The sequence below is a fragment of the Artemia franciscana genome, chromosome 7, assembly GCF_032884065.1.
Source record: "Artemia franciscana chromosome 7, ASM3288406v1, whole genome shotgun sequence".
NCBI lineage: Eukaryota > Metazoa > Arthropoda > Branchiopoda > Anostraca > Artemiidae > Artemia > Artemia franciscana.
In genome coordinates this window covers 37,846,099-37,859,053 of record NC_088869.1, presented here as the reverse complement: position 1 = coordinate 37,859,053, position 12,955 = coordinate 37,846,099, and the positions used below count along the sequence as shown (strand labels likewise).

General features: G+C 35.5%; 1 protein-coding gene across 1 annotated transcript in view; it reads left to right on the top strand.

Moving 5' to 3' along the window:
* The first annotated feature begins 6,307 nt into the window (after window positions 1-6,307).
* LOC136029683 (protein lethal(2)denticleless-like) overlaps window positions 6,308-12,955 on the top strand; it is a 32,868-nt gene continuing 26,220 nt past the window's right edge. Inside the window, exons 1-2 of the mRNA XM_065708186.1 lie at window positions 6,308-6,413; window positions 10,834-11,055. Coding sequence (XP_065564258.1) covers window positions 6,308-6,413; window positions 10,834-11,055 — 328 coding nt within the window. The remainder of the gene's footprint in view (window positions 6,414-10,833; window positions 11,056-12,955) is intronic.

The window sequence follows — 12,955 nt, the reverse complement described above, 5'->3', positions numbered from 1 at the left end:
AAAATTAACTGTCATAACTGACGATCTATTAGCGTTAGCTTCCATCTTCGACAAAGAAGCCTCCTTTGTGACGTCGTCAAGTAATGTCACAATTGAGCTTTTAATATTTCGTCGACAAACCTCAATTGCAGACAAGTCGTCCACATACTTCCACCACTCTCTGTGGTCAGTGATGAGGCTATTAATCATTATAAGGAATAGAATGGTACCCGTCGGGAGTCCCTGGGAGACCCCCCAAAAGATAGGAAGGGGATTGGAATAAATATTTTTTATATTTAAGCACTTGAGAACGGTTTGTTGAAAACGAGCAATTTACTAAAAAAGGACTAATTTACTAAAAACAACGATTTTAACTAAGAAGGGACTCCTTGAAACTCGGTCAGCAGTTTATTTACAAGGATGTTGTGGTCAATTAGGTCGAACGCTTTCTGGAGATCAATAAATAAAAGATTCTACGAAGTTTCAGGGTTTTCAAGGTTTTTAAGAATGGTATTGTGATGTAAATGCCTCCTTCTGGTTTTCAAACTGTTTTAAGTCCATAAGTTCAAGAATCTCTGCCTTTAAACAATTAGCAAAGAAGCTGTCGTATATTTTTGAGAAAACTGGAGTCAAGGTAATTGGTTGTACTCCAGTAAATTCATTTAGGCCTCCCTTCTTTTGGATTGGAATAATATAGCCCAGCTTCCAGCCCGACGGGTAGCATCTGCAATGACTAATATCATTAAAAATACTAACAAGAGGTGTTGATAGTTTATCAGGGAATCCTTTATTAGATCAATTGGGATACCAATGGGACAAATACTAGTTTTTTTCGGTTTGTGTATTTTTTCTATTATTTGCTTTTCTGAAATTTCCAGGATTTTGTCTTTGGGAGTTTCAGGGATTAGATGGTTTTCCAAGAGAGAGGAGAACGTTTGCACAATCTTAGCTGGGTATTTATTAAGCTCATTTGCTGTCTGTTCAGGCGGTTCGTCCAGAAGAAAATCGAAGCTCTTGCACAAGTGACCCACTATTTCTTTCACTTTCATAAGCCATTGCTGAAGTCTGCTCTGTTTTAAGCAATTTAAATTATTCTTACCAGAACGAGAAACAGCACGACGTATTTCGTTCTTTATTTGTTTACGGAGGGTTAAGGCATCATCTTTCTCTCAAACGCAAAAAAAGTTTTAGTTTCAAATGGATTATTTATTTTATTTTTTCATTATTTTAGAGTTTATCTGAGGAACATACCTTCTTGGTAACCTCTGGAAAACATTTTTGGTAATTTGTCATTAATTTTGTTTAGAACAAACTAACCTTTGAATTAAGATTTACACACGACACAACATCATCCCAACTCTCAGACGTAATTCAAGATCCAAAATAAAAAAGACCTTGACTTGTTATTGGCCTTTAAGAAAATTCAGAGACTGAGTAATTTTTTTTTAAACTTTGCAGTGGTTTCAATTGAAGCATGAAATGATAGCTACAACCAAGGGGGGAATGGTAGTTGGAGTATTGTAAAAGGTTTTAAGGTTGGTGCAAATAACATCCAAACTGGTTCTACCTCTTGTAGTAGTGAAACTAAAAATTTGTTTAAGCTTCTGATCTTTGCACATATAATTAAGACTTAGTTTCTTTCTGTCTTCTGCTATAAAAATGCCGGCATTTGGGTACTTTGTCATCACAAAGTCAAGACTTGCTTGCAGGCTATCTTTAAAATTACGACGAGAATAAGTATTCTGTCCGGGTGAATAATAAAATGAGTATATGATTAAATTAGTGTAAGGCCGAGGCAGGCATTTTGGCTTGGTAGATATTGAAAGGATTTCATTGCTATTACTTAGTCCTGACACATAAATAAGAATAGAAGAAAGGCAATCCTTAGCGAAAATCATTACTACTCCTCCTTTTTTCCCAGCCGATGGTCAACCAGGCGTAGCTTTATAAATTCTTGAAAACTAATTATTTTAAGGAGATCTCGATTTTGAGCCTGGACTTCAGTAACCGCAATTATATCAATATGGTTCAATTTAGCTGTTGCTTCTAGCTCAATTAACTTTTCAAAATTCAAACTTACGGTGTTCCTAAGGAGGGAAAGGGGGAAATGATAACACTTTTTATCAAACTTTTTAAAAACAGATTTCTTCAAATAAGATTTATTCAGAGGCAGCTTTGGGGGGCAGTAAGTATTAAAGCTAATGCTGGTAGTGGGGAAAACGTCACCTAAAAGTGAAATATTAACATTTAGGTTATTGTAGGAAGGTTTGTCGTAAGACTCAATCTCACCACCCTGGACCGAGAGATTACCAAACTGGTTTTGAAATGCGAGGGGAAGAGGTCAATTTTAAAAGCTGGGGATGAATTGAGAGAAACGCGGGTAAAATTTTCCTGTGTTCTAAAATTTTCCTCTATTAAAGAGGAGAAACTATATCTTTTATCAAAAAACTCACGGGTAATTAGTGAAGCTTTAACTAGTCTATGGATGGACTTTAAGAGTGAAGCATTAATCGAGCTATGGGATGGATTGGATAATTTTTGTGGTAGATTATTTATTACAGGATAATTTTTAAATGTAGGAACTCTCAGACCAGACTTACACTGGTAGGGTAGGGTACACTACGGGGGATAAAGTGCAAGGAATGGGGGAAAGGTTTCCTTGTGATCTGGTAAGAGGTCAAATTGGGAGTTTATTTTTATAGTGGGAAACGGTAAAGGAAGATGATGCTGGGAGAGGGAAGTATTGTGGATGGTGTCTGAGAGGGGAGGGGCTGGGTTTATTTTTGCTAATAACGGTTGGAGTCCAGAGCCAGTTGGCAACTTCTTGGACGCACGGAGAGGAACGGAGTCGAAAAAAATGGATTTTCGGGAGGAATATGAGTAAGGGAGGATGATCTGAACCGTGATCTGAACCTTAAAGGGATTTTAGGGTTTGGGTTGACTGGACACGCGCAAGTACCTGGGGCGGAAGATTGTTTCGAGGGATGGATTTCTGAGGTCTATTTCTCTGCACTGGGTATGCAGGGGGATAAGGCTGAAAGTGTAATTGAACACGAGCTAGGGGAGGAGGGGCTCGTGGATACTTTCGGTGCAACTCTAGAAAAGCCTGGGTTTTAAACCTACCCTTCAACCCTGATCATGAGCAAAATTAAACGACTTATCTATACAAGACAAGACAGAAAAAAGGTCAACATGAGCAAAAATCCACTTATCAGACACACAAATTCCCGAAATAAAATGACGAAAAATATGTAAAAACTTGCATTGCTTGCGAAACTTGCAAAGACCACGATTAAAATGATTACAGATCCCATTTTCTTTTCTGCTTGATTTTACATTAACTTTCCTTTGATCCTTCTCTTTCATAATTTTCTCAAAAATAATAACTATACCATCGTCTGGTAATGATTTTTCAATAACCTTGCTAATCTTTACACCATTTTTTCATTATTACCTGACAATTATGTAACAAACCGGAAGTCATTGAACCATTCACTAACTCAAGAACTTCATCTGTATTCATACTACAAGTAAGTATTTCTAATATCTTTTGGAATATTTTTCAATTATTGCTGAAGTTACTGAAATTTGACAGTTATTGAAAACTGAAAGTCCTCTTGTAATTCGGTGATTTTTGATTTTAGGGTTACTTGATTGTTTTGTAAAGTTGAAAGTTCATCTTCCATAAGAAGGCGATGGGAATCGCCTTCTTATGGGATATCCTCAATTAGTTTTTTAACGTCCAGATCACGTTCATGGAGTATATATCGTTACTCTTATTTTGGTCATTAAGAAACACGTCAACTTCTTTTTTCAAATCTTCTATAACGGCTTCATGGTTTGAATTCTTCTCTAACTGCGAGTTGAATTTAACTCGGAGATATGCAAGTTGTTTGATAAATTTGACTCAGCCAACAAAAGGAGGGGCTTATGAAGCTTGGTTTTTTAAACTGATTTTGGGGTTGTTGATTATATGACAGACTCGGATGTACAGTTGGGTTTAGAGCCAGGAGGTATAGAAAGTGATGTTAAAGGTGGTCCAGGAACATCGGGGGGGCTGGAAGTTTAAACATAACCCCTCACCACATTGTTTTTTCTTCTCAATAGAAACCCCTCCACACTTAGGATGAAACCACAGCTGACACCGACTGCACTGCACCGTTCCACTAGCGGCACTAAGTTGGTGCTCTTGGCATGTGAACTTCATGTGCCTTGACATAATAGTGAAACAAGAATAATCCAGATTCTAAAGCTTGGAACTAGTCAATGACTGAATTGGGATTATAATAACTTTCCAAACGCCTTTCAAATTTTACCCAGCATAGTTGTTTACAGGTCAAATGCCAGAAAGAGATTTCTTCAGAAAGTATTCAAAAACTACTACTTTGATCAAAAAGTATTAATGTTGTATTTTTGGATTACCTGTGGCTAGATAGATAGGCACCACCGGCTGACGCTAATTTTTCTTATTAGGAGGATGTTTCAAATCTGTTCAAAACACCTGATTAACGTATCGTTCAAAGCCAAATAAACAGACGAGTCTGTCAAAGCACTTTAAAACTCCTAGGGCAAGTACTACATAATGAACCACGTAAATTCGAGGAAAGCGCGACACAAGCAACAACACTCAAAATCTTCAGGATCTAGTGCTTTGTTCAAAATTTTTAATCTCTTGCTATTCAATAAGTGTTAGCGTTTGCTTTCCTCCATGTCTGTGTTTTCACGATAACTGTCGTTGTACTTAACAAAACCCCCAGTTTGCGTCACATTAATCAAGCAGCGTTTGTTCTTTATTTGCAGCAGAACACAAAAGAACCTTAGGAATCAGTTTGTTTGGGGGAAAAAGAAGAAAACAACAAACAACAACTTATTGCCAACACTTTATAGCATTTAGATTTGACCCAAATTGGACGCCTTAACTAGGGCAAAATTTTAACAATGGAAGTTGCAATGCATGATAAAGCAAGTGGATGCTGCTTTCTATATTTATTCTAGCAGACAGGGGCGTCGGAAAGAAGGAAGGGTTCAGTATCCCAAACTTTTTAAGATGCATTAAATTTGGTCTTTCGGGGGGGGGGGGGGGGGCTCATCCTCAAAGACATAATTCCTGGACCTTTTAATTAGGCAAAGTAACTATCTCAAAATCTTGATCGGATGTGTCTGGAGAAACTATAGGCAAGCGGGAGGTATTGCCCTCCAACCACTTTCGACTGTTAAAAAGGGCACTAGCCCTTTCGATTTCCGATCAAATAAGCCCTTTTTAAGTTTCTACGACAACTTTCTCCATACGAAGAGCCCTGTCCTAAAAAAGTAATGCATTGTGCCCACATTGCTCTTTACTTCAGCAGAACCATTGCGCTGCATATGATCATAGATCCAAGCAGTTCAAATCTTTTGCTAATACATAACATTGTGAGGTCGTTTCATGAAGATAGGGATTTTTTTTGGAAAATCACAATTTCAAATCCTTTGAATTCAAAATAGTTTGCCACCACCCGTCATACTAAATCGTTTAATAATTCTCAGTTCCGAGAATAAAAAAAAACAAAAAAAAAAAAAAATGAAAATTTTGCATTGAAATACACTGAAAACTAGAGCCCAGGGGAAAATGCCGGAGGGAATGCTAAATTTTGGCTTAGGACCTAAGTTAGATTTTAAAATTGAAGAGCTTTAACAGACGTATGATAAAATCTGCAAAGCTGAAAATTTTTATTGCTCTGAGCCATTTAAATATACTATCGAATTATGTTGCAAGAAATCAAGAGAACAACTGCAAGTGAGAAAATAAGCAATTTAATAAAATCTTGTGAAATTTTGGGGGCGGGGCAGGCCCTCCATTCACCTTAATTACGTCACTACCTACTCTGTCTCTAAGCTCTTATTCCCACTTTTTTGTTAGAAATTAATATCAACAGACTTTTACAAAGTTACTCAACACGCTTGCTAGCGTAATATACCGTAATAGACAAGTCACTGCAAAACATAAGGGGGAAAAAGACAAACTGGACGTACACCACTGTTCCGATGGTGCAGATGGCAAGCCGGCCCTTTGCCGAAATTGGTCTCCAAGCACGTCTTTCATCGGTAACGCATCGTCGATATATTATAGTAGCGTCTATCCGTGGCAACACTCTCAACAGCTTAAACAGTAGTTTAAGGCCGTATTTCTGTCTGGTATTATATGAAAGAATTAGGAAATAAATCATCAATTGAAGCTGCAGGATATGACTTTCACGGAATTTCATTGGCTGATATGCTTTCTAGTTCTTCCACAAAATTACCGAATGATTTGTGGCCTAAAATCTAATATTTATCGCCATCTCTTATAATGAATTTAGGGAGAAATGATTACTTTGCGTCTTGCCGGGGTTTGTCATCAGTAGTCAAATCTAAAGAAATTGTTGAACTGTCTACTATATACGAAGAAATTGAATGTACTATTGAAGCTCATTCTGGACAGGGGTAATCTCTGCAACAGCAGATTTAAATTGATTGCTGTTACCTTGGTAATGATTTAGTTGAGACAGTCTTACTTTTTTGAAATCTTGGAACGAGTGAAACTGCAATGGACCCAGAGCCAAAACTGTATGTAGGCTATTAGGAAGGTCTTCAGTAAAGATATGTTTTCAGTATGACAGTAAAGCTGTAATACATCAGTACTAGTTTACAGGGAAAAGATCAGATAGGGATAAAAGATCTACAGCTAATCATCACTTCAACAGTTCAATCACTGTATAATCTCTATACCTCCTAGAAAGTAAGTTATCCCACCATGGAAATTCTCTAAATCTTCTTATAAGAGTGTGATAAGCTTAAAGGCTATTTTTTTTTTACAAATGTCAATAGTGGTGTCTTATCTTGGACAGGGTCTTATAGTTAGAACAAATTAGGCTAGGCTATTTAGCCTAAATCACAGACAGATTCAATCCTGGGCAGATCTAGAACAAGAGCTTTTCTAGCATAAAACTATGTAAAGTTTTGGATCTACCACTAAAATGTGTATTTGTCTTTAAATTTACCTCTTAAACACCTTTGCTAGAAAGTAGAGATTTTTATTATGACATCTCTGATAGGAGAGAAGGTGAGTTTCAGGAAAAGAAATTACACAAGGACCCCAGTATATGGAGATGATCATTTCTTGTGAATATCCTTCTTGTTTTGGAAAAGAATGCATTGGCATGCAAAATCCTGCTTTCAGACTGACAGAAAACCCTACTCTTAGAAAAAATTAAAGTGGTAACACTATATTTATCAACTACTAAAAAAAAGTTTTGCCAATTGCACAACTTTCTCCAAAGGTCATGAGAATCTTTCATAGCATTATGAACAAAACTTTATTTTTTTGTGTGCCTTGTCAGAAACCAAGAGAATTCCAATCGTTAAAATTGAGAATTGTTGTAAGTCCTTGAAATGCCAAATAACAGTGCTAGCTCTAAAGGTAGATAAGACAAACATGTTCAAAAGCAGAAAGGGGCATTATAAAATTATTTTAGCTACCACTCAATTTCTAAGCAAGGACAATTTTCTTAGAAAGTGAAGATAATTATGCCAATACAGCCAAAAAAAACAGAATATAAAGAATCAAACAAACAAAGAAAAAAAAACTCAACCCTGTCCCTTTCTTCAAAATAGAAAATCCATGGAATGTGCATGACCAAAATAATTTATTCTGGCATCTGAAAAAGTCTTTTGCTATTTCATACTAAAGTTAATAATTAAGCTACAGCAAGTTATGTGAACAAGGCCATTGGCAGACCTAGTGAGGGGCTATACCCCTTTGTTTTGGCTCAAAACATGCCATGGACAAAAAAAAGTTTGATTAGCAACTGACAATAAATTTGGTAACTAGAATGATTTAACAATCTTAACACAATTCTAAAACATTCTAAGTTTTATCCAAACTTGCACATAACATGAAACTGGAAAGATAATGAATATAATCATGAGGGTTAACTTAATGAGTCATAGAAATGTACTTTCTGATGAGAAGTTTTACATAATTTGCAATTTCAAGGCAGAATATTTACAACAATAATAAAAACCTTATTTTCCTTATATTCTGCTTATAATACAAATACAATTCTTTTGATGTCCTTCAGTTTTCTGAAAACTCACTAAGAATTTCATGAAAAACAGTTCTTAACAGACGTTTGCTATTTTTATGGCTCAAAAAATAGCATAGAAGAGGAAAAATTAAGAGAATGTTTTACTTAGCAATAAATTTTTTTTTACACTTCATGGTGCAATGTTACTATATAAAACCCCATACTATTTTTAAACCTAATAGATAATCTGTGCTAAAAGTAATAGGTTGCCCCTTTGTGGTAAAACATTAAGCAGCAAATTTGAAATATTCCTGCCACTTTGTGGATACCTCTCCCACTAATATGAAATCTCAATGAGATTAGGGATGATTTAATATTAAAATTCATTCTCTAAGGCATCTGCCCCTCCACCTAAAAAATGATCCACAACCTCTCCTCCATATTAGCTGATGCAGACACATCATTCCACATAATTTTATGGAATATAAAACAAATTAGTTTAATTAAATGAAGCTTTAAGATAAATGTAGAAGTCCTTTTCTGCAATAAGAAGGGATGTGTCACCCTGTAGCACCGCTCTTCAGGCTTAATCTAAATGAAGGGATATAGCAGATTAATTCCTATCCTTCTTCCTAGGTTTGTCTGAAGGTTCATGGAAATTTAAACAATTCGGGCATTGGAATGAGTTCTTTTAGGCATCTGTTCCACCTATGCAATGACTCACTGTCTTTGTATTAACTGATGTATGTTTTTTTTCATTCTTTTAATTTCCCTTTGGCTGCTCTATTTCATATTGGGATAACTTTCAAAGGAAAATTTTCTGTTGGGGGGAATAAGCTATCTGTTTGGATATTCGTGCTGTGTGAATAACTCTCTTCATATCCAGCTACTTGGATATTCTTGTTGTGACCTTAATTTGAACTTACTTCATATCCTGATAGGTGGTAAAAAGGTGTAATATTTACCTTGACGGCTAATAGTTTAGAACTCCTTGGAGATCTTTTGTCAATATAAATGGATAATAATTTAAATCCTTATCTTGTATATTATGCACCCTGTTGAATTGGCTAAGTTGGGTAATATGATTTGTTCTGTCTGACTATTGAGATATATATATATTTTTTTAATAGTCAGTTATTTGCCTACTTTGCTAATTCCTGTTTCCCTTAGAATTGTTTCTGAATAGTAATTTAGTTGGATAATTTCTTTAATACTTAAGTGTAGTTGAATATTATCTTTTATATTCAATATTTTATTGGGTATATTTGTTACTTTGAAAGAGCATTGAGAAAGAAAACCAATGGTATATTTCTTCTTTCCTTTTCTTTGGCTTTTGACTCACAATGCAAATTCAGCAAAAGAATAGAGTAAGGAACTTGAAAAAAAACTGGCCATGGCTTCATAAATTTTTGGTATAGTTGATTAACTTGCTAGCTATGATAAATTTGTAAATTTATGGTGTAGGACAGAAATCAGATATAAAATAAAAGAAATATACAGCTCAGTGCTCTTTCCAAATATAATAATCACTGCTGTTGCAATAGTCAGCATCCCCCCTAATGGGCTGGAACCCAGCATTATTGGGTAGACAGTCCCTTTTTACAGGAGGATCTTTCATTTTGTCAAATTTTATGGAGGTACTTTTATTCCAGCTTTTCAATGTTAACTTAGACTGTCTTTTAGAGGATACTCTGTCAATGAAATTTACATAAGAATCGACAATATAAGTGTTAACAAATCAGATGAACTGTACAGCAAATGGGGGCAGGGTACAGTGTCAAATATTTCACACAAGAATTTACAATGTGAAGTGTAAACAAATACGACTGTACTGTACAATGAATTCGGAAATCAGGGTGGCTGCCTGAAATTTCTCTACCAAGGGGCAGAGAAATACCATTCCTCCATGAGATACACCACTAGAATGTGATTCTGTACTAGACTTAGAGTCCAAAGAGCTTGGCACCAAATTGTGACTTCTTCTGTTTCAATAATTGAAATAACACAGTTTACAAGGATGCATGCCATTTTTTGCAATCAGGGGAAACATTTACATAAATTTAGTTTACCTTCATTCTTAATTTACTATTGTACCTGAGTTATGAAGATGGAAATTGAAATCTTGTTTAACCATTTTCATTAGTTGGATGTTCTTTGAATGGATACGTTTTTATTTCTTTTTTCTTTTCAGAGGGCACCATGCAAAAAAGATGATACACGCAAAAATTTATACAATAAAATGTCCCAATAAAGTGCAATTGCCAATAAAGCTATAGTTTCCAAAGAGTATGTTCATTAACAAATGTTGGATGCTGATTGTCTAAATTCAACAGAAAAACAAACCAAGTTTTTTAGACCTGTAAAAACAGATGGATTATGTGAAAGTAACGGAACCTAGAAAAAATGGTGGAAATTCTGGGATTTCAGATGCCCTCTAGGCCACACTCTTTAGGCATGCTTGCAGATTCTTTTGGCGTGATGTCCTTATGAACCATCTGAGTTAAATTTCTTAAGAAATGTAAATTAATTCCAGTTAATCTTCATTCTAAGATGTATGAATGTATTATAATGCCTAAAATGATATTAGTAAAAATCAAAGTGTTTAAAACTAATTTTATTTTTAAGGCGTAATTTTTGTAAATAGGTGTATCTAAATAAAATCGCCTATTTAAAAAAGAAAGAAAAAAAAACTGAAGACGTGTTAAATATTGGAATAACTTATAGAGTTTTGCCATCTTGTCTCAGGGAAAAACATCCCACAGTTTTTGTTTTCAGAGTATTACTTTTTCACATATTTTTGTGTTCACAGACTGTCAAACTTCAATGGAAAGCTTTATTCAAAAGCTTGCTGTATCTAGAAATGAGGAATACAAGTCTTTTGGAGACTTTCCTGAATACATATATTCTTCCAAGTTTTGTCCATTGGATGGAAGTAAACATCTTTTATGTTTGACCAATGAAGGTGGATATATTGGAATACAACAGACAAACTCTGGTGCTTGCTTACTCAAACCTGAAGCAAGAATCAAAAGTATAATTTTCTCATTCTTTTTTTTTCTTTCTTTTTTTTAGTTCATATTGCATAAGAGAAAACAGTATGATTCATTATTGCACAATTTTTTCTGCCTATTATGAGAGTGCAGCATGTAGTTAATTCCTGTCTCAAAGTTTTTCTTTTCTCTTTCCTCTCTGTTTGGTATTTCTGGGGAATAAGAAATAAATTAAGACATTAGTACGGCTTGGTAGACATTTGTGTATGCAGTCTCAGTTTTTCACAGACACATTAGTATTGTGTCTACAATAGACAGGCAGGGATCTAAAACCACCCAAAATACGCTCCTAGGTCTATATATCATTAAATGGTACCTTGGACCAATTTTAATAGAGTTTGGGCTACATTACATGCAGGAAAGAATATGGACATATTGTAGCCCCAGGGGAATAAAGAGATCTCTAAAAAAAAATCTAAGGATTCTCTTGCCACCCCCTTGAGGAAGACTAAAAAAAGCTTATCAAATATGTTCTACATGATAGATTGAAAGTTACATACTGTAAACACTTCTTTTTGGATATAATCTCATTCATACAGTAAGACTGTTAATACACTAAGACAATTGTGATTCCCTATGGTCTTTTATTGAAATAATTTCATAATCAGACCTGAACTTGAAAATAGTTCACCTTGAACTTGGATTATATTATTTGACCTACATTTTAGATTGCTTTGCTATTGCCCTCGGGGCAGGTTTTGAAATGTCTGAAAAGCTAGTATGGAATGCAATCTTGAATTTCATGGGAAGAGCAATAAGGGCAGGAAATCAGAGTAAAACGCTCTTTAAAAGCCAGCTCCTTTGGAGCTCCATTCCTCCATTGTATTCATTAGTTGACAAAAATGAATCCTATACCTATGTTGGTCCCAGCTCTTGAACTTGGAGAAACACATGGTGTTTCTTCCTTTCCCATTAGACAAGCCCATGTACTTCGTGAAAGCTACTACTCTGACCACTTAACTATTTGTGTGGCAATTGAGTTGAGTGAAATGTCGAAAGCGAAGCCCTGCAAGAGGAAAAGCGGTTTTATGTTCAAAACTGGAGTCAAGTTGATCCTCAGTTATTCATGTCCGAGCGTGACACGTTATTCAACAAAATTGAAGTTCCTCTTCATCTACTTAGTTCAGAATGCAAATCTTATATTGGTGAGTGTGAGATTGAAATACAGCTTACGAGTTATCTTGCTGAAATCAACTATGCGCTTCGATGCGCGGGAAAGTGTGCAGTCCGATATAGACGTGTTAGTTAAAAGATGGAAGTCACCGACGGGTCTAAAAATAAAAGTTTTGTTGCAGCTTGCGATTCAACTAAATTATGGCTCCAAATCTGGAACAAATCCGATAAATTGTATTGCTGTACATATTTCCGATAAACGTATTTATAGTATTACTATAAATCGTTACTATTATAACGAGAAATATGACGTGAAGCTTATGGGGGCCCGCAAGAAAGTGTGTAAGCTGATCAAGAAGAACGCAAAATCAGCAGTCACGCGCTCGATATTAATAGGTCACTTTAACTGTCATTTGACTGATGAAACACTCTACAGAAGCCAGCTCTTTTGGAGCTCCATTCCACCTTCGTATTTATTTGTTGACAAAAAATGAATCCTATACCTATTTTGGTCCCAGCTCTTCAACTTCGAACCTCGATTTTGTTGTTTCTTCCTTTCCCATTAAACAAGCCGCTATACTTCGTGAAGGCTACTGCTCTGACCACTTACCTATTTGTGTGACAATTGAATGCAATGTCGAAAGCAAAACCCTGCAAGAGGAAAAGTGGTTTTATGTTCAAGACAGGAGTCACGTTGATCAGACATGAAGTTATTCATGTCTGAGTGTGACATGGTATTAAACAAAATTAAAGTTCCTTTTCACCTAC